General features: G+C 51.8%; 1 protein-coding gene across 7 annotated transcripts in view; it reads left to right on the plus strand.

Annotated features, from left to right (window-relative positions):
• TBC1D13 (TBC1 domain family member 13) overlaps positions 1-24,225 on the plus strand; it is a 115,513-nt gene that overhangs the window by 39,339 nt on the left and 51,949 nt on the right. For 6 of the 7 annotated variants that reach the window (XM_029611809.1, XM_029611811.1, XM_029611810.1 and 3 more), the window contains 2 exons: positions 13,545-13,606; positions 14,078-14,189. In XM_029611809.1, coding sequence (XP_029467669.1) covers positions 13,593-13,606; positions 14,078-14,189 — 126 coding nt within the window. In that variant the 5' untranslated portion in view covers positions 13,545-13,592. The remainder of the gene's footprint in view (positions 1-13,544; positions 13,607-14,077; positions 14,190-24,225) is intronic. The other variant, XM_029611808.1, reaches the window with a different exon arrangement.

Genomic DNA, 24,225 nt, shown 5'->3' on the forward strand with positions numbered 1-24,225 from the left:
AAGGCCTGGTTAGGCCAGGTGTACAGAACAATTCTGCTGAGCAGCTCCAGAGGTGAAAGATGAATTTTGCCTCCCTCAGTTGAGCCTGGCCCTAAACTGAAGAAGATGTTGGTGAAGTTGTCCCATGTGCTGTAGCATAACTGAGAGTTCCCTGTACGTACCCGGATCAGTCCAGACCATGGGTTAAGCCCCCGTTCCAGCAGGTGGAGACAGACCAAAGTTCTAAGGGCAGCCCATATAAGGACGGAACCCACCCTGGAACCCTAAGTATTTGTCTGTCTCCAGCAGGTGGAACAGCTCACCCTTTGGTTCCCTGTTTAGCTTGCCCTCTGTGTTTTCTTTCCTCTTCTTTCTCTGGGGCAAGCTCATGCAAGTACTCTTTTAATTTTGGGGGTTTCTGATGAAACACTTCCTGCTTCTACGGAGGCTGGGGACCCGATTTTGTTCTCCCCGATTTGAGCCCTGTTCGCTCTCGGGGGGGTGGCTCGGACCCCCCTCCCCCCACAAAAAATTCGGCCTTGACCCGTTTTTTATCGGAATTTGTCCTTCCCTGTACGTACCAGGATCAGTCCAGGACACCTGGGTTGTGACTCCGCACCAGTAGATGGAGACAGACTAAAACTTGTGGGCGGAGCCATATATGCCCCTGTGCCAGTCACAGCCCCTCAGTCTTACTCTGTCTCCAGTAGATGGTGCGGTCACAGCTCCTTCCTGCCCTGGTTCTGGTATTCCTTCAGGGTTGGTTATATTTTTCTTGATTTTAGGCCAGTTTAGGCTAAGGCGTTTTTAATTGGGTTCTTTTACTAAATTGTCCCTGACGTCCCGTCCGCCCTGCCTCCCAGGGGGGTTGAGAGGTCCTGAGGGGACTACCCTCCCCCGGTTGAGGCCGCTGCTAGGGTCGAGGACCCAGCTATTCCAAGTAGCAGCGTCAGGGGTGACACCGGGGAGCCCGGTTTTTCTCACCCCTGCTGGATTAGGGCTCCAGGACCTTGGTCAGCGACAGGCTTTTTTGTGTAAAAAAAAAAAAAAAAAAAAGTGTTTTTTTTATTGTGAGCCGGCTCTCTGTTTCTTTGCGTCGCCGCTCTCGGGGGGGACGCCGCTGACAGGTGGGAGGCCGTTCGCACGAATTTTATTTTGCTTACCTGCCGTTGCTCCCCGTCTTCGCGCCGTTTTCGCCGGCATGCCTCGCGGTTCGATTTGCCGGGCCTGCGGCTCGGCGTGTGCGAGGGCCTATGCGCGGCCTGCATCCCGGGCGATGAGGGGTCGTCCGGGGCGTCTCGGGGGGCTTGGTCGTGACCCGCGCGAGCGCAATGAGCACGGGGGGGGGGGGCGCGCGATAGAGAAGCCCCAGGAGCTTTTCCCGCTCAGTGCGGGTGCGGCGGCCATTTTGGCCACGGACCGCGAAATGGCGCGGGAAACGGCAGGGCCTGCAGCCCTGCCCCCCGCGCTTTCTCCTCAGCGAATCGCGACGGAGAGGGGTCCCTCGGGGGACCCAGGGTCCCCGGGGAGTCCCGCTGAAGTTTCTTCCGATTCCGGATCGTTTTCAGAGGACTTTGCGCTTTTGCTGCGCAAAGTCCTGAAATATAAGAAGAGCAAGCGCGGCCGGAGGGAATCCCGCAAGGCTCCACGGCTGAAGAAGTCCAAGAGGCCATCGGGGGTTGCGGAGGTGCTCCCGAGCGCTTCGAAGGCAAAACGGCCTCCGCGTGGTGTCCCACAGGAGGCGGACTCAGATTCCTCCACTGGTACGGACACTGATTCCACTGAAGAGCCCCAAAAGGGGGCCGACGAGGTGGCAGCGGACGGATCCGCTCCGTCCGGCGCAGGAAAAGGATCACAGGCAGTGGAGGGAGACGATCCCAAGGTGGTCCGGCTCTTCTGCAGGGAGGAACTGCCGCCCCTAATTCCGGCCATTCTCCAAGAGCTGGGAATAGAGGCCCCTCCGGTAGTGGTTCGGCAGGAGGCGAACATGGATCCGGTCCTGTTAGGCCTCACGGGCCCGGCAGTTGCCTTTCCGTTTCATTTTTCTTCCACGGACATCCTGTTTCGCGAATGGGACACTCCAGAATTGGGTCTGAAGGTCAGCAAAGCCATGGACAAGCTTTACCCGCTCCCGGAGGATGCGCTGGACCTTCTCAAACTGCCCAAGGTGGATTCAGCGGTTTCTGCGGTACTGAAGAGATCCACCATCCCAGTCACGGGAGCGACAGCCCTCAGGGATCTTCAGGACAGGAAGCTGGAAGTTCAGCTTAAGAAGATTTTCGAGGTCTCCGCGCTCGGAGTACGAGCCGCCATCTGCACGAATTTCGCGATGCGAGCTAGCTTGCGCTGGGCTCAGGTTCTTCAAGCCAATGCGGATCTTTCTGCAGGCGAGGCAGCGCAGGCGGATAAGTTGGAAGCGGCAATAGCTTATGGCGCAGATGCGCTCCACGATCTGCTGCGCACCTTGGCGAGATCTATGGTGGCTGCTGTTTCGGCGCGTCGCCTCCTGTGGCTACGCAACTGGGCGGCGGACGGCTCTTCCAAGGCTCACCTCGGGGCACTACCATTCAAAGGTAAGTTGCTGTTTGGCAAGGAATTAGACGATTTAATGATGTCCCTGGGGGAAAACAGGGCTTTCAGGCTGCCCGAGGATAGATCCAGGTCGCGTTCTTCGTTTTCTGCTAGATCCCGATTTCGGGGTTCCCGGAAGTCGCGTCCTCAGAGGTCGTCCGGGCAATCGTATAGGTCTTCTTCCTCCCGTACCCCGCAGTGGCAACAGCAGTCCTTTCGGGGGAAGCGCTTCGGACGGCAAGGCGGACCCCTGGCGATCACAGGGGCCAAGTCTTCACAATGAAAGGTGGTCGGCCCATCTCCCGCCGCAGCCCCAGCACTCCGTTCCCAACGTTGGGGCGCGGTTGATGTCCTTTTTCGAGAGATGGGCCGGTGTAACGTCGGACCAGTGGGTCCTCAACGTGATAAGACACGGCTACGCGTTAGATTTTGCTCGCACTCCAGGGGACAAGTTCCTCGTCTCGCCCTGCAAGGCCCCCGAGAAGAAGGTGGCGGTGCTAGACACCATCCGACGCTTGGAAGGCTTAGGGGCTATTTCCCCCGTCCCGGTCAGCCAACACGGCAAGGGCCGTTATTCCATCTACTTCATCGTCCCAAAGAAAGACGGCACGTCCAGACCAATTCTGGATCTCAAAGGGGTAAACTGATGCCTTCGCGTTCCTCACTTCAAAATGGAGACGATTCGCTCCGTCATCGCAGCGGTTCGGCCCGGCGAGTTCCTGGCCTCCCTGGATCTCACGGAGGCGTATCTTCACATAGGCATTCAGCCATCGTTCCAGCGCTTCCTCAGGTTCTGCATTCTGGGACGGCATTACCAGTTTCGGGCGCTCCCGTTTGGGCTCGCGACGGCCCCCCGTACATTCACAAAGGTGATGGTGGTGGTGGCAGCGCAGTTGCGCCGGGAAGGTCTCCTGGTCCATCCTTATCTGGACGATTGGTTGATTCGGGCGAAGTCCGAGGATCAGTGTCGGATGGCGGTGGACAGGGTCCTCCATCTTCTGCAGTCCCTAGGATGGGTGGTCAACTTCAGCAAGAGTCATCTGGCTCCCACGCAGACCTTGGAATATCTGGGAGCGGTGTTCGACACGAAACAGGGCAAGGTGTTCCTGTCGCACGACCGGGTATGCCAACTGCAATCTCAAGTGAGGCGCTTATTGTCTCTCCGCCAACCGCGGGTCTGCGACTACCTTATGGTCCTAGGGTCTATGGCTTCAACGCTGGCGCTGGTGCCCTGGGCGTTCGCTCATCTGCGACCATTACAGTCGTCCTTACTGTCCCGCTGGAAGCCGGTCTCGGAGGAGTTCCATCTACCCCTTCCTCTTGTGGGACGCGCAAGGTCCAGCCTGCTCTGGTGGCTGGATCCCAGTCATCTGTCTTCTGGAGTCTCCCTTCTAGTGCCCGATTGGATAGTGGTTACCACGGATGCCAGCCTCTCCGGTTGGGGAGCGGTCTGCCTAGGGAGCTCGGTCCAAGGCCTATGGTCAGTGTCACAAGCCCAGTGGTCTATCAATTGCCTGGAGACCAGAGCGGTCCGTCTGGCCCTGCAAGCTTTTCTGCCGTTGCTGCGGGGAAGGGCAGTCCGAGTGCTGTCGGACAATGCGACCACCGTGGCATACATCAACCGCCAGGGCGGGACAAGGAGCCCCCAGGTAGCGGAGGAGGCTCAGCGCTTGATGGCCTGGTCGGAGCTGCATCTCAGCAACATAGCAGCATCTCACATTGCGGGAGTCGACAACGTGCAGGCGGATTTTCTCAGCCGTCATCGCCTAGATCCCGGAGAGTGGGAGCTGGGGGACGCAGCGTTTCTTTTCATTTGCGAAACGTGGGGTGTGCCCCACATGGATCTGATGGCCACGTGGCACAACGCGAAGGCCCCGCGATTTTACAGTCAACGTCGAGAACGGGGGGCAGAAGGCGTCGACGCGTTGGTGCTTCCCTGGTCGACGGATGTGCTGCTTTACGTGTTTCCCCCGTGGCCGATGATCGGCAAGATTCTACGGCGCATAGAGTTGCACCCGGCCAATGTGATCTTGGTGGCACCGGAGTGGCCGCGCCGGCCGTGGTTCGCGGACCTCGTCCAGCTGGCGGTAGCGGCTCCCCTTCGGCTCCAAGGAATGGCGGGCCTACTCCGTCAGGGCCCCGTCTGTTTGGAGGATGCGGATCACTTCTGTCTTGCGGCATGGCTTTTGAGAGGACGCGGCTGAAGAGAAAAGGTTACTCAGATGCGGTGGTGGCTACGTTGCTGCGTTCCCGGAAACAGTCGACGTCTCTGGCTTATGTCCGAGTCTGGGTGGTCTTTGAGGAATGGTGCGTGCAGCGTGGGGTGGACCCCATTTCGGCGTCAGTCTCCGACATTCTGGCGTTCCTCCAGGCAGGTCTGGCCAAAGGTCTGGCGTGCAGTTCTCTACGAGTCCAAGTGGCGGCGCTTGGTTGTTTGCGAGGTAAGGTCCGTGGTACGTCCCTGGCGCTTCATCCGGATATTTCTCGTTTCCTTCGGGGTGCTAAGCACCTTCGCCCTTCATTGCGTCTCCCTTGTCCGGCTTGGAACCTCAATTGGGTTCTCTCCGCTCTCTGTACGGCGCCGTTTGAGCCCTTGAAACGCGCAACTCTTAAGGATCTCACTTTAAAAACGGCGTTCTTGGTAGCGATTGCCTCGGCACGGCGTGTTTCCGAGTTACAGGCCCTGTCCTGTAGGGAACCTTTCTTGCGTATTTTGGATTCCGGAGTTTCTTTGCGGACGGTTCCCTCCTTTCTTCCGAAAGTTGTGTCGTCTTTTCACGTGAATCAATCGGTGGAGTTGCCCGCTTTCGCGGGAAGGCAGTCCTCCGATCCAGAAGAAAGGGATTTACGGAAGCTTGACGTGCGGAGATCCCTCCTTCGATATCTGGAGGTCACTAATCCGTTTCGGGTCACAGATCATCTGTTTGTCCTGTTCTCTGGTCCAAAGAAAGGGGCCGCAGCGTCACGCACAACGATCGCCCGTTGGCTCAAGGAGGCCATTGGGTCGGCATACTTGGTACGGGGAAAACCACTTCCTGCGGGCCTTAGGGCTCACTCGACTCGTTCTCAAGTGGCGTCTTGGGCGGAAGCTTCGCAGGTGTCGCCTCAAGAGATTTGCAGGGCGGCTACCTGGAAGTCGTTACATACCTTTATCAGGCATTACCGGTTGGAGGTCCGGGCTACCGATTCCGGGGGGTTTGGAGAGAGGGTACTCCGAGCGGGACTCTCTGCTTCCCACCCTCGGTAGGTTTGCTCTGGTACATCCCAGGTGTCCTGGACTGATCCTGGTACGTACAGGGAAAGGAAAATTAGTTTCTTACCTGATAATTTTCGTTCCTGTAGTACCAAGGATCAGTCCAGGATCCCGCCCGCAGTGCTGCGCTGAAGTAATGGAGAGTCCGCTCTTTGTTCTGAATTATTCTGTTCCGCTTGTTTAGCTCTCTCGGTTGGAGAGTCCGTTTCCAGGAGGGGTGTTTCTTTCCCCGTTCTATTAGCGGTTTATAGATAGTTTAGTTCTCTGGTTGTGTTCTACTTTGACATTACGTATGACTGAGGGGCTGTGACTGGCACAGGGGCATATATGGCTCCGCCCACAAGTTTTAGTCTGTCTCCATCTACTGGTGCGGAGTCACAACCCAGGTGTCCTGGACTGATCCTTGGTACTACAGGAACGAAAATTATCAGGTAAGAAACTAATTTTCCTTTTTATTGCATGAATCTTACTTGGCCAGCTTACAGACAGGGTGATCCAGTACCAAGCGGTAGGAAGAGCTGCGTTAGTGCCTACGGCACCCGCGGTTACCGCCCGCACAGTGCAGCTCACCTACCGCTCGATCCTGAAGCCTAATTATATGTAAATGTAAGCCGCGTCCGAAAAGCCTTAGTCCCGCGCAACCCAGGATACTGGATAGAGCGCCTATACAGGATCCTGGGTGTGCGGGCCTAAGGCTTCACGCCACGCTGGTATCTGTCATTTCAAATGTCATTTGAAATGACAGATACCAGGAAGTCTGGTCCGATCGGATGCAAAAATAAGTTGCTTCGCCGCTGTCATCTCTCTCCTCTCCTCCCGAAGCAGGCCTTGCTCCGGGAGGTGGAGAGAGAGATGACAGTGGCGAAGCAACTTACTTTTCCATCTGATCTGACCCGACAGCGCTTCTCCTCCCCTCCCGGAGCAAGGCCTGCTTCAGGAGGAGGGGAGAGAGATGACAGCGGCGAAGCTTTCCCCCAGCCCGGACCCGACCTGACCGCTGTCAGTCTGTTCTCCCTCCTCCCGGAGCAAGGCTGCTTTCGCGCCCTGCTCCGGGAGGGGGGAGAAGAGGTGACAGCGGCGAAGCAAAAAAAAAAAAGGGGAGCAAATTTTGTTTTTTTTCAAAAGCGACTTACTTTTGGGATCTGTCAAGATTCCAAAAGTAAGTCGCTTTTGGACGCCGGCAAAACTTATCTTTTTTGCAGCCATCAGCCATCAGCAGGAACACGATCTGGCTCCCGTAGCTCCTCCCAACAAGATGGCCGCCTGCACGGGGAAAGCGTGCAATTGGCTGCTCAAGACGTGATGTCGTGACGTCACGTCTTCAGCGGCCAATTGCACGCTTTCCCCGTGCAGGCGGCCATCTTGTCGGGAGGAGCTAAGGCAGGCCAGATCGTGTTCCTGCTCATGGCTGGCTGCAAAAAAGTAAGTTTTTTGCCGGCGTCCGGGCTGGGGGGAAAGCTTCGCCGCTGTCATCTCTCTCCCCCCCTCCCGGAGCAAGGCTGCTTTTCGCGCCCTGCTCCGGGAGGGGGGGAGAAGAGATGACAGTGGCAAAGCAACTTACTTTTAGCTTTTAAGTTTTTTTCGCTTATTTTTTGGATTCGCCGCTGTCATCTCTCCCCCCCCCCTCCCGGAGCAAGGCTGCTTTTTGCGCCCTGCTCCGGGAGGGGGGGAGAAGAGATGACAGTGGCGAAGCAACTTACTTTTAGCTTTTAAGTTTTTTTCGCTTATTTTTTGGATTCGCCGCTGTCATCTCTCCCCCCCCCTCCCGGAGCAAGGCTGCTTTTCGCGCCCTGCTCCGGGAGGGGGGGAGAAGAGATGACAGTGGCGAAGCAACTTACTTTTAGCTTTTAAGGTTTTTTTCGCTTATTTTTTGGATTCGCCGCTGTCATCTCTCCCCCCCCCTCCCGGAGCAAGGCTGCTTTTCGCGCCCTGCTCCGGGAGGGGGGGAGAAGAGATGACAGTGGCGAAGCAACTTACTTTTAGCTTTTAAGTTTTTCGCTTATTTTTGGATTCGCCGCTGTCATCTCTCCCCCCCCCTCCCGGAGCAAGGCTGCTTTTCGCGCCCTGCTCCGGGAGGGGGGGAGAAGAGATGACAGTGGCGAAGCAACTTACTTTTAGCTTTTAAGTTTTTCGCTTATTTTTTGGATTCGCCGCTGTCATCTCTCCCCCCCCCCCCCCCTCCCGGAGCAAGGCAGCTTTTCGCGCCCTGCTCCGGGAGGGGGGAGAAGAGACAAGCGGCGAAACAACTTACTTGCACGGGGGAAAGCGGTCTCCGTGGCAGCCCCAGTCCTCTCCCCTCCTCCCGAAGCCAAAAAAAAAAAAAGCTTTTTTTTTTTTTGGCTTCGGGAGGAGGGGAGAGGACTGGGGCTGCCACGGAGACCGGCACCCATGATCGCGGCCGGGGCAGGTGAGCGGGGGCTGGGGAAAAGCTTGCCACCTACCCTTACCCATGCCTCTACCGCCTGGGTCAGGGTAGGCGGTAAGTTTGCAGGTTAAACGCGCGACAAAACGGCAGGGAAAGGTAGCGTTAGTCGGGGCGCGGGTTACGGGATGCTAGGGGAATAGCTAATTGGCTCGTTTGCATGCAATATCGAGCTAATTCGCTCGTTTGCATGCAATATACATGCCACGGGCGGAAGGGGTTACCCAGGGAATTTAGGACGCGGTAGGAGTAGGTTAAAGGGGATTCGGGATTGCAGGAAGGGCTAACGCGGCCGGAACGTGAGTTAAAAGCGGCTTAGGAGCAGGGTAAACGCGGCCGCACTTTACAGGATAGGCCTGAGAGGGAGGTAGAAACCCCCCCCCCCCAGTTGTTCCCCTTCCTCCGAACCCTCCTCCTTTGCCTGTGCCGTCACCTGATGTGGTTCCGGACCCTCAGGGCCCGGTTAGGGTTCATGTGGCCCCGGGTGCCCCCTCTCCCCCAGCAGACACCCCCCCCCCCGCCTCCTTTAGACCCGTTTGATGTTGGGGATAATGATACCATGGCCCAAGAGCCCCTGCTGGAGGGCGACGACCCCCATGTCCTGCGCTTATTTCAGCGGGAGGAACTGGAGCCCCTTATTCCTTTCGTTCTCCAAGAATTGGGAATTGATGCCCCACCAGATGATTCTGTGGTGACAGCGATGACACCAAACGCAGACCTGGTCCTGGCGGGACTCAGGGTGTTACCGCGTACTTTCCCGTTTCATCCAATGCACCGCCTGCTTCTCCTCAGGGAATGGGAGTCCCCAGAGACGGGGCTTCGAATTGATAGGGCTATGGATAAGCTATACCCGCTACCTGAGGACTGTCTGGACATGGTAAAGATTCCTAAAGTAGATTCTTCTGTCACCGCGGTGACGAAACGTACCACTATCCCTGTGGTGGGCACTACTGCATTACGGGATGTGCAAGACCATAAACTTGAATTTTATTTGAAACGCATTTTTGAGGTTTTAGCGCTCGGTGTCCGGGCGACTATTTGCAGCAGTCTCATGCAGCGGGCAAGCCTTAGGTGGATGCAACAGTTACTCAGCTCCCAGGATCTCCCGTCTGCAGAGCAGGCTGAGCGTTTGGAGGGCGCTATAGCCTATGGTGTGGATGCCCTCTATGACTTGCTTCGTGTCCAGGCGAAGGCTATGGTTTCTGCGGTCTTGGCCAGATGTCTTCTCTGGCTACGTAATTGGTCAGCTGATGCTTCTTCGAAAGCTCAATTGGGCACTCTTCCTTTCAAGGGCAAGTTGCTTTTTGGTGAGGACCTAGAGCAGCTTATCAAATCCTTGGGTGAGAACAAGGTCCACAAGTTACCAGAGGACCGTCCCAAACAGTCGAAGTCTTTCTTCCCGACTCGCACTCATTTCAGGGGGAACCGCCGTTATGGCAATAGGTCTCGTGGCTCCTTCCCCAGGGGGGGGGTGTCCAGGTCCCAGTCTTGGTCCCATTCCTTTCGCGGCCATCGAGGTTTCCGGGATGGCCATCAGCAACACACGACCACTAAGTCAGCTCCCCAATGAGATTCGGCCGGTCCATTCCTCCGAACGAAACTTAGGTGGGCATCTTTCTCTGTTTCTCGAGGAGTGGGCCAAAATCACTTTCGATTTCTGGGTCCTCGAGGTGATAGAATACGGCTATGCGTTAGAGTTTGCCAGGGACCTGCCAGATCTATATATCGTGTCCCCTTGCGGCCGTTCCAAGCGGCCTGTGGTCTGTCACACCCTCTTGAGACTTCAGGAGTTGGGGGCGATCCTTCCGGTACCGCTGCAAGAACAGGGCGCCGGCCAGTATTCAATTTACTTCATTGTTCCCAAAAAGGACGATTCTTTTCACCCCATCCTGGATCTCAAAAGGGTCAATCGGGGCCCTCAAGGTTCCCCGTTTCAAGATGGAAACCCTGCGTGCGGTGATTGCGGCGGTCCGTCCCGGCGAGTTCCTCGCTTCCTTCGATCTGACAGAGGCTTATCTTCTCATCCCAATCCGTCGGGAACATCAAAGATTCCTTTGCTTCCAGATCCTAGACCAGCACTTCCAGTTTCAGGCACTTCCCTTCGGTCTCGCCACCGCTCCCCGCACCTTCACCAAGATCATGGTAGTCGTTGCGGCAGCTCTCTGAGGAGAAGGAATCTTAGTCCATCCTTATCTAGACGATTGGTTGGTAAGGGACAAGTCCGCTGCCCTCTGCGCGTTCGCAATAAACAGAGTTTTAGCCCTACTCACATCCCTCGGCTGGATAATCAACTACTCCAAAACAATCTTCGGCCCTCACAAGAGCTGGAATTCCTGGGAGCTCTCTTCAATACTCGGGTCGGGAAAGTTTTTCTTTCAGACTCGCGGACTCTCAACCTGATTAATCAGTTGAACACTTTCGTCTCTCTACCACTTCCCACGGCGTGGGATTACCTGCAAGTTTTAGGGACCATGGCTTCCACGATCGATCTCGTCCCCTGGGCGTTTGCTCACATGCATCCTTTACAGAAAGCATTGTTATCCCGTTGGAAACCAATGTCCGAACTGTACCAAGAGATTCTCCCTCTCTCCGACTCTACCATTGCCAGTATACAATGGTGGTTCTCCCCGGCACACCTTCTCAAGGGGATGCCTTTTCTGACTCCCTCTTGGGTCATTGTGATGACAGATGCCAGCCTCTCCGGTTGGGGGGGCCATCTTCCAATCTCAAACGACTCAAGGTTTCTGGTCCCTCTCCCAGTCTTGGTGGCACATCAATCGTTTAGAAGCCCGAGCAGTTCGCCTGGCTCTCAAATTCTTTCTTCCTCTGATTCGACACAAAGCTGTCCTGGTTCTATCAGACAACTCCACCATGGTGGCTTACATAAGTCAACAGTGGGGGACTCGAAGTCGTCTAATGGCGCTAGAGGCCAGCAAGCTTTTTCTCTGGGCAGAGAGGCACGTGTATCGCCTGGTGGCCTCCCACATAGCGGGCAAGGAGAATATTCAAGCAGACTTTCTCAGTCGACAATATCTCGACCCAGGCGAGTGGGAGTTGTCAGACGAGGCGATGGACCTAATCGTGCACAGGTGGGGTCCCCCTCACCTGAACCTCATGGCGACGCTTTCCAACGCCAAGGCTTCCCGGTTCTTCAGCCAGTGGAGGGAGCATTGTTCGGAACGGGTGAATGCGCTGGCCCTTCCCTGGCCCTCCGACGTACTTCTCTACGTGTTCCCACCATGGCCGCTAGTGGGGAAGGTTCTACGGAGGATAGAACTTCATCGCGGACCGGACATTCTCGTGGCCCCCAAATGGCCCCAATGGCCATGGTTCGTGGATCTGGTGAATCTCACTGCGGATGGACCTCGTTGTCTCGGTCACCTGTCTCATCTTGTGCGGCAGGGTCCCGTATTTTTCGATCAGGTGGATTGCTTCTGTCTAGTGGCATGGCTTTTGAACGGAGACGTTTGAGACGCAGAGGAGATAGGGATGAAGTTATTGCCACACTCCTCAGGGCTCGCAAACAGTCAACATCGCTTACCTACGTCTGAGTCTGGAAGGTTTTTGAAAACGTCTGCGAGGAGTTGGGTGTTTCAGCATGTTCGCCTTCGGTTGCGGTGATTCTCACTTTTCTTCAGCGTGGTCTCTCCAAGGGTCTTTCGGTTAGCTCCCTTCGAGTTCAGGTTTCGGCTCTTGGTTCCCTCCTGGGCACCATTGAAGGTCGGGCAGTCGCCTCTCATCCGGATGTTGTTCGTTTTCTCAGGGGCGCTAAGCACTTGAAACCGCCTGTCCGGTCTATTTGTCCCTCGTGGAGTTTAAACTTGGTTCTTTGAGCTCTTTGTTCGGCTCCGTTCGAGCCTCTCCATTGAGCCACTCTCAAAGACTTGACTCTCAAGACTGTCTTCTTGGTCGCTATTTGCTCCGCCAGGAGGGTATCTGAACTTCAAGCTCTTTCCTGTAGAGACCCTTTCTTGCGTTTCTTGGACTCGGGCGTCTCCCTCAAGACCGTCCCTTCTTTCTTACCTAAGGTTGTCTCGTCTTTTCATGTTAACCAGTCCGTGGAACTTCCTTCTTTTTTCGCCAGAGGATATTGCGGCGTCTGGTAATAGTGATCTTCGTCGTCTCGATGTCAAATGAGTCTTATTGCATTATCTTGAGGTCACTAATGATTTTTGGGTTTCCGATCATCTTTTTGTCCTGTGGAGTGGACCCAACAGGGGGAAGCAAGCTTCTAAGGCTACGATCGCTCGCTGGTTGAAGGAGGCGATTTCTTCAGCCTACATTTGCAAGGGCCGAGCAGTTCCTGAGGGCCTAAAAGCTCATTCTTTACGTTCTCAAGCGACTTCTTGGGCAGAGTCTCATTCGGTGTCGCTGCAAGAAATATGTAGGGCGGCTACATGGAAATCCCTTCATACCTTTACTCATCACTACCGTCTCGATGTTCAGGCTCCAGTTTTTGGTTCCTTTGGTCGGCAAGTGCTTCGAGTGGGACTGTCTGGGTCCCACCCTTTGTAGGGAAGCTTTGGCACATCCCATGGTCTGGACTGATCCGGGTACGTACAGGGAAAGGAAAACTAGTTTTTACCTGATAATTTTCGTTCCTGTAGTACCACAGATCAGTCCAGACGCCCGCCCATTCTTCTGCTTCTTCTGTCCGCTCAAATTTTCTTCCTGTCATTTTTGGAATTTTTCCTTCTTATAGGATTTTCTTTTTTGATCCCTGCATCTTCTTCCTGGAATTTACTGATAGGCACCAGAAGCATCGTTACGATGATCAGGGGTAGATATATAAGAGCGTTTAGTTACACAGTTCATTCAATTGTTTGTTATTTTGTTGGTTTAAATTAAATTACTAGTTATCCTGTTACTTGCTTGATCTTGTACTTTCTGCTTTGACAATGGTTATACTGAGGGTTCCAGGGTGGGTTCCGTCCTTATATGGGCTACCCTTAGAACTTTGGTCTGCTCCACCTGCTGGAACGGGGGCTTAACCCATGATCTGGACTGATCCGTGGTACTACAGGAACGAAAATTATCAGCTAAAAACTAATTTTCCTTTCAGCACTGTAGAATTTCTGAGTTTCCGTAAGGAAGCTGGGGATAAGGAGTGAGGGTCAGGGATTGGTGCTGGAAGTTTGTGCAGATTCAATGAGAGAACACCTGCATTATATAAAGTGAGTTTATAATGTATTGTGCCTTTATTTGCTTGGTGGGATTCTGCTTTATGAGTGCAAACATCACTCACTCCCTTTTCCTGCAGATCTTGTCTTGAGAATATGATTCTTTGGAATATGGAATCTGATTGCTCTCTTTCCACAGATCCTTTTAAATTACCTCCCCCTGGAGCAAGCATTATGGTCTTCCCTGATGAAGAAACAGAGGTGAGGCCGTGTCCATTTTCTTCTCTGCCAAAGGCTGACTCTTCACATAAAACTGTTCCTTGGGATTTGGCAGTGAGAGGGGACAGCCTACAGGGACTGGGGATGTCAGAGGAACACTGCAAAGGGACTGGGAAATGGGATTCCAGCAGGACTGAGAAGGAGCCTAGGACACCCTAGAGGGAATGAAGTAGATGCCATTGAAACTAAGAATAGCCAAGCTGAACAGACATTAGATAAGTATTCGGTGGGGATAAGGAACCAGTATAAAGAGTTTAATTTTGTCTTCTCATTGGGTCAAATGTACTAAAGCGTTTCTCCCATTTGTGTCTATGAAGAAGTGCTTAGTACATGGACCCATTGCTGTCTTTCTGTTTTAATGATATTTTGTTCTCATCCTATTTTTCTTTTCTTTGTTTCTCCTGTCGTCTTCTTGTTTTTTTGTTTCTTGTATTCTTCTCATCTCCATCTCAGAGACTTGTATTCTCAGTTCTTGAAGGAGATGATCATCCAGCCTGGAATTGCCAAAGCTAACCTGGGAGTATCCAGGGAAGACGTTACTCTGGAGGATCATGTAAGTGGTGAGGTAATATGCTGGAGTACAAGTCTGTTTAGAAACCATGTTGTAGGGGAGTAGAGGGTATCATCTTTCTTTTGCTCCAACCAGTCTTCATTACTGATCTTTGTTACACTGTTTCTTGCTGCTAATGCTGCTCTGCATTGGTTGAAAGGGGGAAGGGGGGATCACATGTTAGAGGAAGAGGTGAATGACAGGTGGCCCTTTTTGTGGAGATGGAAGAGGCCATCTGGTTTAAATGTGTTATATTGGATGTAAGATGTTTTGGGCATGTTTCTGGAAAGCTGGCATACAACTTCTATAAATGAGTAAATAAGTGTCAGTTCCCTGTATGCACCCAGATCAGTCCAGACTTTCTGGGTTTCGCCTCCCTTCCAGCAGATGGAGACAGACTGACACTGCCATATAACCTGGTGTGCACCTGCAGACCCTCAGTATTTCTCTATCTCCAGCAGATGGTGGAGGTGCAAAACCTGCAGTCTGAAACTAGGTTTAAAAAAAAAAAAGTTTAGTAGCCTTTCCCTGTACATACCTGGATCAGTCCAGACCCTGGGTTATGTCACCAATCCAGCAGAGGGAGGCAGAGAAAACATTCTAATGACTCTGAAGTATACCCTGGAGCACCACCTGCAGTCAATCAGTATTTCTCTGTCTCCCAGCGGAGGTGGATGTCCCTAGCCCCTGCAGTCTGTGGTAGTTTGTTATTTTTTTTTTTTTTTTTTAAATTTGTAAAGTTTTTATTGACAATCACTCAAAACAGTAACAAATAATTATGCTCAACATCATAGTAGTTTGTTATTTTTTAGTCAGGTAGTTTAGGAGTTAATTGTTTGCAGGATTTCTTTTTCTTTTGAAGAGAGCCTGTTCTTTTCATTTAAGTTATTTAAAAAAAAAAAAAAAAAGAAGAAGGTTTTATTTTCTCTTCACAGCCATTTCACTGCCTTCCGGGAGGTTGCCAAGTCCTGGGAGGACTATCCCTCCTGGTTTTTGAGGCTGCCGGAGTTGGGGAGGTTTTGTACCCAGCAACCACTCCTGGCAGGGTTGATACCGGGGGCCCGGCTCACTCACCCCTACTTGGAGCAGCTCCTGGGGGCCGCGGCGTTTCGGTCAGGTAAAAAAAAAAAATTAATTCTTGACAGCTGAATTGTTGTTTACTTACCTTTTGGTGTTCGGTGGGCCCGTGCCTTTGTTTTTCGCCGGGGTTTCTTTTAGTTTTTTAGTTTATTTCATACTTTTTATTTCGCACCGTTTTTTCTTTATAATGCCGCGAGGCGCGGCCTGCCGCACTTGTGGAGATGCACGCGTGTCTCTCCAGGGAGAGTCTCTGTTCATCCTGTCTCCCCGGGGGGGAAGGCTCATCAAGTTTGCCGATTTAAAAAAAAAAAAAAAGGGACTCGGCCACTTCGCGCGGCCCCAAAACCTCGGCCCAGCTGCTCTCCTGCCCCGGACTCTTTTCGCTGCAGTGCGGGAACTGAGGCACTCCTGTCTACTCTGAGGGTGGTGACACAACAAGCTATTCAGGGTGCTTCTGACCCGCCTCCGCTGTCGCCGCAGCCGGCGGTCCCTGGGGGGGACAAGCCGCGCGAAACAGGGCCATATTTATCGGCTGAAAGCCTGGAGGAGATTTCAGATTCTTCTTCCTCTTCTTCTGCCTTTTCAGGGGATTTTCTTCGTTTTCTTCGCAAAGCTTACAAATCTAAGAAATTTCGTAAGAGACATAAGAGTCTCTCATCTGAACAGAGGTTAAGGCCACGTTCCTCAAAAAAGGGCTAGTCCCACGGATTTGGGAGTGGGGTCAGCTCCGAAGCGTCCCCTTCGTCAGGGTCCGGATCAGACAATTTTTTCTTTTTCAGATGATTCTGAGCATGGCTCTTTACCTATCCCAGACAAGTCCTTGCCGGAGGGGGATTTAAATGAAGACACTGCTTTGAGTATTAGTTCAGACCCTCATGTTGCGGATGGGGATGACCCCAAAGTAGTCCACCTGTTTAGAAGAGAGGAACTTAGTCCCTTAATTCCAGCTATTTTACTGGAATTGGGTCTCGAGGTTCCAGTAAAGGATTCTCGGATAGGTGACGTTGACCCAGTGTTGCTTGGCCTTAGAGGTCCCACGACATTTCCTTTTCATCTTTCTCTCACTGACCTTATGTACCGGGAGTGGGATACTCCTGAGTTGGGGCTTAAGGTAGCATGAGCCATGGAAAAATTGTATCCATTACCTGCGGAAGCTTTGGAAATTTTAAAATTTCCTAAGGTGGATACCGCTGTTTCAGCTGTCACTAAGAAAACAACTATTCCAGTAACTGGGGCTACGGCTCTTAAAGATCTCCAAGATAGTAAGCTGGAGGTTCAGCTTAAGCGAATTTTTGAGGTTTCTGCTCTTGGTGTGCAGGCGGCCATGTGTAGTAGCTTGGCTTTGCGAGCTGGACTAAGATGGGTCCAGGCTTTACAAAACAATTCTTCCCTCTCTGAAGAAGAAGTTGCTCAGGCTGGTAGACTGGAAGCTACAGTTGCTTGTAGTGCAGATGATTTATATGATCTTATTAGGACCTTGGCTCGCTCTATCGTTGCTTCTGTATCGGCTCGCAGACTTCTATGGTTGAGGAATTGGTCTGCAGACGCATCCTCCAAAGCTCAATTAGGGGCTTTACCCTTTAAGGGAACATTATTATTTGGTAAGGAATTGGAAGATTTAATTTTGTCCCTAGGGGAAAATAAGATTCACAAATTGCCAGAGGACCGTCCTAGACCTAGAAGCTCTTTTTCATCTCGCTCTCGTTTTCGGTCTAACAGAAGGTTTCGTTCTTCTCGTCCATCGGCTCCTCCAGCTAAACAGTCTTCAGGTAGACAACAGAATTGGTCTCAGTCTTTTCGTGGCCGCCGCTTTGGTAGACCTGGAACTTCCCAAGTCTCAGAAGGCACAAAGTCTGTCCAATGAGATAAGGCCGGTCTTTTCTCCGGTTCCCGTCATAGGGGGCAGGCTGTCTCTGTTTTACGGAGAATGGGCCAGATGTATGTCGGATCAATGGGTTCTATCAGTGATAAATCAATGTTACGCTTTAGATTTTGTTCGGCGACTTCACCACCTGGTCCTAATTTCACCATGTTCTTCCCTACAAAAGTGTCTCATAATCCAAGACTCGCTACAGCGTTTAAGCAACCTAGGAGCTATAGTTCCAGTTCCAACATCAGAACATCGGAAAGGTCGTTATTCAGTTTTCTTTGTCATTCCCAAAAAGGAAGGAACCTTTCATCCCATTCTCGATCTCAAGAGGGTCAACCGTTGTCTAAGGATTCCAAAGTTCCAGGTGGAGACTCTTCGGTCTGTCATAGCTTTGGTTCACAGAGGAGAATTTCTAGCATCTCTCGACCTCACCGAAGCTTATCTTCATATCAGCATTCGATCTGATCGTCAGAAGTTTCTCAGGTTTTGCATTCTAGGGCAGCATTATCAATTCAGGGCTCTCCCGTTCGGACTAGCCACAGCTCCCAGAACATTTACCAAAATAATGGTTGTGGTGGCCGCTCAACTCAGGAAGGAGGGCCTGTTGGTACATCCGTACCTGGACGACTGGTTGATTTGAGCGAAGTCGGAATCTCTTTGTTATTATACAATCAACAGGGTAATCAGCCTTTTGCAGTCTCTGGCTGGGTGATCAACGAAGACAAGAGTCACCTATTACCTTCCCAATCTCTGGAGTTTTTGGGTGCACGGTTCGACACTCGTCAAGGGATAGTGTTCCTTCCGGAGCATCGCCTTCTCAAGATTCAATCACAGATTCGAGACTTAGTCTATTCCTATTCCTTGTGTGCGGGATTACTTGATAGTTTTAGGTTCAATGACCTCTACTCTGGAGTTGGTTCCCTGGGCCTTTGCGCACATGAGACCACTTCAGTCTGAATTGCTTTCATGCTGGAATCCGGTTTCGGAACTATACCACCTTCCCCTTCCACTTACAGATGTGGCTCGTTCCAGCCTAGATTGGTGGTTACAGACAGCGAATCTGCAACAAGGTGTACCACTAGAGATTCTGGAATGGACTTGGTCACTACCGACGCCAGTCTTTCAGGCTGGGGAGCGGTATGTCAGAATACATCTGTTTAGGGTCAGTGGTCTGAAGAGGAAGCGCAGTGGTCGTTCAATCTTTTAGAGACCAGAGTGGTTCGTTTAGCCTTAATCACTCTTCAACCTCTCCTTTGCAGGAAGTCGGTTCGGGTTCTTTCCGACAATGCGACCACGGTAGCGTACATCAACCGTCAGGGAGGAACCCGAAGCTTCCTGGTAGCTCAGGAAGCACAACAGCTGATCGCCTGGGCGGAGCAACATCTGCTCAGCATTGCAGCCTCTCACATTGCTGGGGTGGACAACATTCAAGCCGACTTTCTCAGTCGGCATCATCTTGACCCAGGCGAGTGGGAACTGTGCGAGGAAGCTTATCAAATGATATGCAACAGATGGTCCACTCCGGCAATGGATCTCATGGCCACATTTCAGAATGCCAAAGCTCCTCGGTTCTTCAGCCGCAGGAGGGAAAGAGGAGCGGAAGGAGTAGATGCTATGGTACTTCCTTGGCCAAGGGATGTTCTTCTCTACGTGTTCCCTCCCTGGCCTCTAATCGGCAAGGTTCTGCGTCGGATAGAAGTTCAACAAGTCGACGTTGCTTTAGTGGCTCCGGAGTGGCCACGCCGTCCGTGGTTCGTGGACCTGGTCAGACTAGCACTGGACAGTCCCCTTCGATTTCGAGATCTTCCCTGCCTTCTGTCTCAGGGTCCGGTTTTTTTGGAAGAGGTCGAACGGTTCTCTCTAGCGGCATGGCTTTTGAGAGGCGTCGGTTAAAGAATAAAGGTTATTCAGATGCTGTAGTGACTACTTTATTGCGTTCTAGAAAACCTTCTACATCTTTGGCTTATGCAAGGGTATGGAAAGTTTTTGAATCTTGGTGTAATGAGCATCAAGTAGATCCAGTTCACTCTTCGGTATCCAGTATTTTTTTTACAAGACGGTTTAGCCAAGGGTTTGTCCTGTAGTTCCTTACGGGTACAAGTAGCAGCGCTTGGATGTTTTCTTGGTAAGGTTCAGGGATTATCCTTGGCTGTGCATCCGGATGTAGCGCATTTTCTCAAAGGTGCGCAACATCTACGTCCTCCATTTCGGAATCCTTGTCCTGCTTGGAGTTTGAATTTGGTTCTTAGGGCTCTGTGTTCGGCTCCCTTTGAACCTCTTAATCATGTGACTTTGAAGGATCTCACATTGAAGGTGGTGTTTCTTGTGGCCATTTCTTCAGCTCGTAGAATTTCAGAGTTGCAGGCCTTGTCTTGCAGAGAGCCTTTTCTTAGAATTTCTGATACAGGAATTTCATTACGGACTGTACCATCTTTTTTACCTAAGGTAGTATCTTCTTTCCATTTAAATCAGTCCATAGAGCTTCTGGCTTTTCCGTTTTTAGATTGTTTGGATCCTTCCTCTAGGAATCTTAAAAAATTGGATGTACGATGAGCTCTGTTGCATTATCTTGAAGTTACAAACAATTTTCGATTGTCTGATCATTTGTTTGTTTTGTGGATTGGCCCTCGCAAAGGTCATAAGGTTTCGAAGGCTACAATTGCTCGTTGGTTAAAAGAGACAATTTGTTCAGCTTATCTTCTAGCTCATCGTGACCTTCCTGAAGGGTTGAGAGCTCATTCTACTAGGTCACAGGCTACCTCTTGGGCAGAATGTCAGTTAGTTTCTCCTCAGGAGATTTGTAAAGCAGCGACTTGGAAGTTGTTGCATACTTTTGCTCGTCATTACCGCTTGGATGTTCACGCTCCAAGTTCGGCAGCTTTCGGAGAGAGTGTTCTCCGAGCGGGACTCTCTAGGTCCCACCCTAATTGAATCAGCTCTGGTACATCCCAGGGTGTGGACTGATCCAGGTACGTACAGGGAAAGGAAAATTGGTTCTTACCTGCTAATTTTCGTTCCTGTAGTACCATGGATCAGTCCAGACGCCCACCCTTTATGTCTGTGTATTATATTTGTCTTTTTCGGAGAGTCCACTCGTTCACTGTTTGGGTGATTAAACCGCCTTTTCATGCTGTCTATTTTTCTTAATATTTTCTTGTTTATTCCCAAGATTTTTTTTTGGGATTCTGTTTCCATTGGATTTGTGAGTTGGAAATTCGTTCTCCTATTTAGATAGCTAGTTAATGTTAGTAGTTAAATTTCTGCTTTGATACTGCTCAATACTTATTGACTGCAGGTGGTGCTCCAGGGTATAAGTCAGAGTCATTAGCATGTTTTCTCTGCCTCCCTCTGCTGGATTGGTGACATAACCCAGGGTCTGGACTGATCCATGGTACTACAGGAACGAAAATTAGCAGGTAAGAACCAATTTTCCTTTTTGAGATCGCCTCCCAGGAGGGTTGGTAGGTCCTGGTGGAGGCCATCCTTCCTGGTTCTGAGGTGGACGAGCAGGGGGTTGGGGACCCTTATCTTGCTCAGTCCCTCACTGCTGGGGGTGGAAAGCTGGTGGAGCTAGTTCCCTCTCCCTCAGGAGGATGTGCAGAGCCTGCTGCCACTCTTCAGTTGCAAGAAAGTGCTTGTATCCTCTTTTTGTCCTTTCTTATAAAGTTAAAAAAAAATATATATTTATTTGCTTCCCCGATCGAACAGCCTGGTGGGTGAGCAGTACTCAAGCCTCACGAGGGCTAGGCTGAGGCGGCTCTTGCATTTGGCCTTCTCGGGCAGCTGACTGCACTCGCAGTCTGGGAGGCCCTACAGCTTGCTGCATGGCTCCAGGTACACAGCGTGTGGTGATATGCGCACACAAATTTCTCGGGCTGGACTTTGTTCCTGATGCCTCTCTGGGAGAGAGGACAATTCGTGGGACTACCACGGTGGCGTCAGGAAAGCAGCGTGGGCCTGGGAGGCTCTCTGGTGCATCAGAGGAGGCAGCGGGCCCCTTTCCGATTAGTGCGGGAATGGCGATCATTTTGTCTACCTTCGAGGCTGCTTCAGAGTCTGCGGGGGGGGGGGATCTCCCTTCCCCGCTGTCCCCAGCTGATATGAGCCCCGCAGAGGACTGGGGACTCGGGGACTTCATTTGGGGGAGGACGAGGAGCTCCTGGGGGAGGCTTCTGATGATTCTATAACATTTTCCTTGAATTTTGTCCTGTTGTTGCACAGAGCTTACTTGGCCAGGAAGGCGCAGGGCGGCACAGGGCCAAGCAAGGGCTGTCAGTTGGTTTGCGGCATGGGAAGAGGTCCAGGGCATCGCGGGCTACTGGAGCTACGAGGAATTCGGCAAGTCCTTGGGATGCCCACACCGGCGAACGCAACAGATGAATTCGCCGAGGATTCAGAGAATGAAGATCCGCTTGGACAGGACCTTCCTGACATGGATCCGGCTCTGGTGGAACAGGATCTGGAAGATGGGCTGGGGAAAGCATCAGCTGTGGAGGGGGACCACTCAAAGATGGTTCATCTTTTCCACAGAGAGGAGTTGAGTCCCCAATCCCCCATGTCCTTGCGGAGTTAGGGATGAAGGTTCCACGAGAGGAGTCCGAGCAGAAGGATGTGGATCCAGTCATAGATAGCCTAAGAAGTCCATTGAAAGCTTTTCCTTTCCATAAGTCAGTCAAAAAGTTGCTAATCAGGGAGTGGGATATTCCTGAGACTGGCTTGAAGGTTGACAGAGCAATAAATACATTATATCCTTTGCCTGATGCCACACTTCATCTCCTGAGGGTTCCAAAGGTGGATGACTCAGTGTTGGCTGTTACTAAGAAGACAACCATTCCGGTAGCCAGTTCTGCAGTGCTGAAGGATCTGCAGGATAAGAAGCTCGAAGTTCACCTCAAAAAGATTTTTGAGGTGTCTGCCCTAGGCATACGTGCGGCGGTGTGCAGCAGTTTTATGCTGAGAGTTGGACTGCCATGGGTTTGGCAGTTGCAGGCGGTTGAATAATCCATGTCTGCATCAGAGGCGAAGCGGCTGGAAGCTGTGGTTGCCCATGGAGCCAATGTACTATATGACCTCATTAGGACTTCTTCCAGAGCAATGTCGTCGGTGGTATTGGCCAGGAGGCTTCTCTGGTTGAGAAACTGATTGGTGGATGTTTCCTCCAAGTCTCAGTGGGGAGCATTACCTTTCAAAGGAAAGTTGCTCTTTGGACAGGATCACTAGGAGAGAATAAAGGTCATAAATTGCCTGAGAATAAGCCGAAAGGAGGGAGAGGGTCCTGTCCTTCGCATTCTCAGTTCAGAGGGAATAGGTATTTTCGGCAGAATAAGGCTTCAGAAGGCATCCAGAGGCAGTCCTCAGGAAGGCAGCAGTCCTGGAACCAGTCCTTTCACGGTCGAAAGTCGAACAGAGGTGGCTCTGGCCAGGGTAGTGGTGGAGCCAAATCCACTCAATGAATAGAGGCTGGCCTACTCCTCAGTTCCGGTCAAAGGGGATTGGTGACTCTTTTTTACGAGGAGTGGGCCAAGATCACATTGGACCAGTGGGCCTTAAGCGTCATAAGGCAAGGTTACGCTTTAGAATTTGCATGTCCGCTAAGGGACTTATTCATGGTCTCTCCATGCGCTTACGAGGGAAAAAAACAGATGGTTCAGCAAACCCTCATCCATCTGCAGATGCTGGGAGCCATTGTTCCTGTCCCTCTAGAAGAATGGGGGACAGGATGCTATTCCATTAATTTCATCATTCCAAAAAAGGAGGGAATGTTCCACCCAATTTTGGACTTAAAAAGAGTAAACATGGCTCTCAAGGTTCCTCGTTCTCAGATGGAGAACCTGTGCTCTCTAATTGCGGTGGTGCGTAAGGGGGAGTTCTTGGCTTCCCTGGATTTGACTGAGGTGTACTTGCACATAGAGATCTGGCCCGAACAGCAGAGATATCTCCAGTTCAAGGTCCTAGGGGCACATTTTCAATTTTGTGCCCTCCCGTTCGGTGTAGCGACAGCTCCGAGGACCTTCACCAAGGTGATAGTCATGGTGGTGGCAGCTCTCAGGAAGGAGGGCATCCTGGTTCACCCATATCTGGATGACTGGCTTATTCGGGCAAAGTCAAAGGTACTTTGAAGGCAGGCTGTGGACTTTGTGCTGCAGTGCTTGAGATCCCTGGGGTGGATAATAAATCTGTCCAAGAGTCATCTTTCCCCTTCTCAGGTCTTGGAATTTCTGAGGGCATGTTTCTATACCAAGATGGAGAAGATTTTTCTCACTGAGGATCGCATTGGAAAATTGCAGAAACAGGTGCCCAGAATTTGGGATTACTTGCAGATTCTCTGTTCCATGGAGTTCACTTTGGAGCTGAATCCTTGGGTGTTTGCTCATATGCGGCCTCTGCAGTTGGCATTGCTTTCCAAGTGGAACCCTTTATCAGAACAATTTCAACTTCTGCTACCTCTTATGGAGCTAGCTAGGTCCAGTCTCTTGTGGTGGCTTGGTCTGGATCATTTGAGGTGTGGGATGGACTTGGAGGTTCCAGAGTGGGTGGTTGTTACCACTGATGCTAATCTCACTGGATGGGGAGCGGTATGCCAAGACCAGTCAGTGCAGGGTCAGTGGAGCAAGTGTTGTGGTTTGTCAGTCGCTTAGAGACAAGAGTGGTGCAGCTAGCATTGCGTGTGTTTCTACCGCTCTTGCGCGGAAGGCCAGTGAGGATCTTGTCAGACAAAGCGACTACTGTGGCTTACATCAGCTGACAGGGTGGTACCAAGAGTGTGCGGTGGCTCATGAAGCCCAGGAGTTAATCCACTGGGCAGAGGAGCATCTGGCATTATTAATGGCTTCTCACATCGCTGGCACAATGTACAAGCAGATTTTCTCAGTCAGCAACAGCTGGATCCTGGAGAGTGGGAGTTGTCTGAGGAAGCAATGCACCTCATCCGTCAGAGATGGGGCAGGCCCCATATGGATTTAATGGCAACTCACCGAAATGCCATGGCTTTGCACTTCTTTAGTCGCAGAAGGGAGAGCAGAGCAGAAGGGGTCGATCCCTTGGTTCTTCCTTGGCTGAGGGGCATCCTTCTGTACGTGTTTCCACTGTGGCTGTTAGTGG

The sequence above is a fragment of the Rhinatrema bivittatum genome, chromosome 8 (assembly GCF_901001135.1).
Source record: "Rhinatrema bivittatum chromosome 8, aRhiBiv1.1, whole genome shotgun sequence".
In the NCBI taxonomy this organism is placed as follows: Eukaryota; Metazoa; Chordata; class Amphibia; order Gymnophiona; family Rhinatrematidae; genus Rhinatrema; species Rhinatrema bivittatum.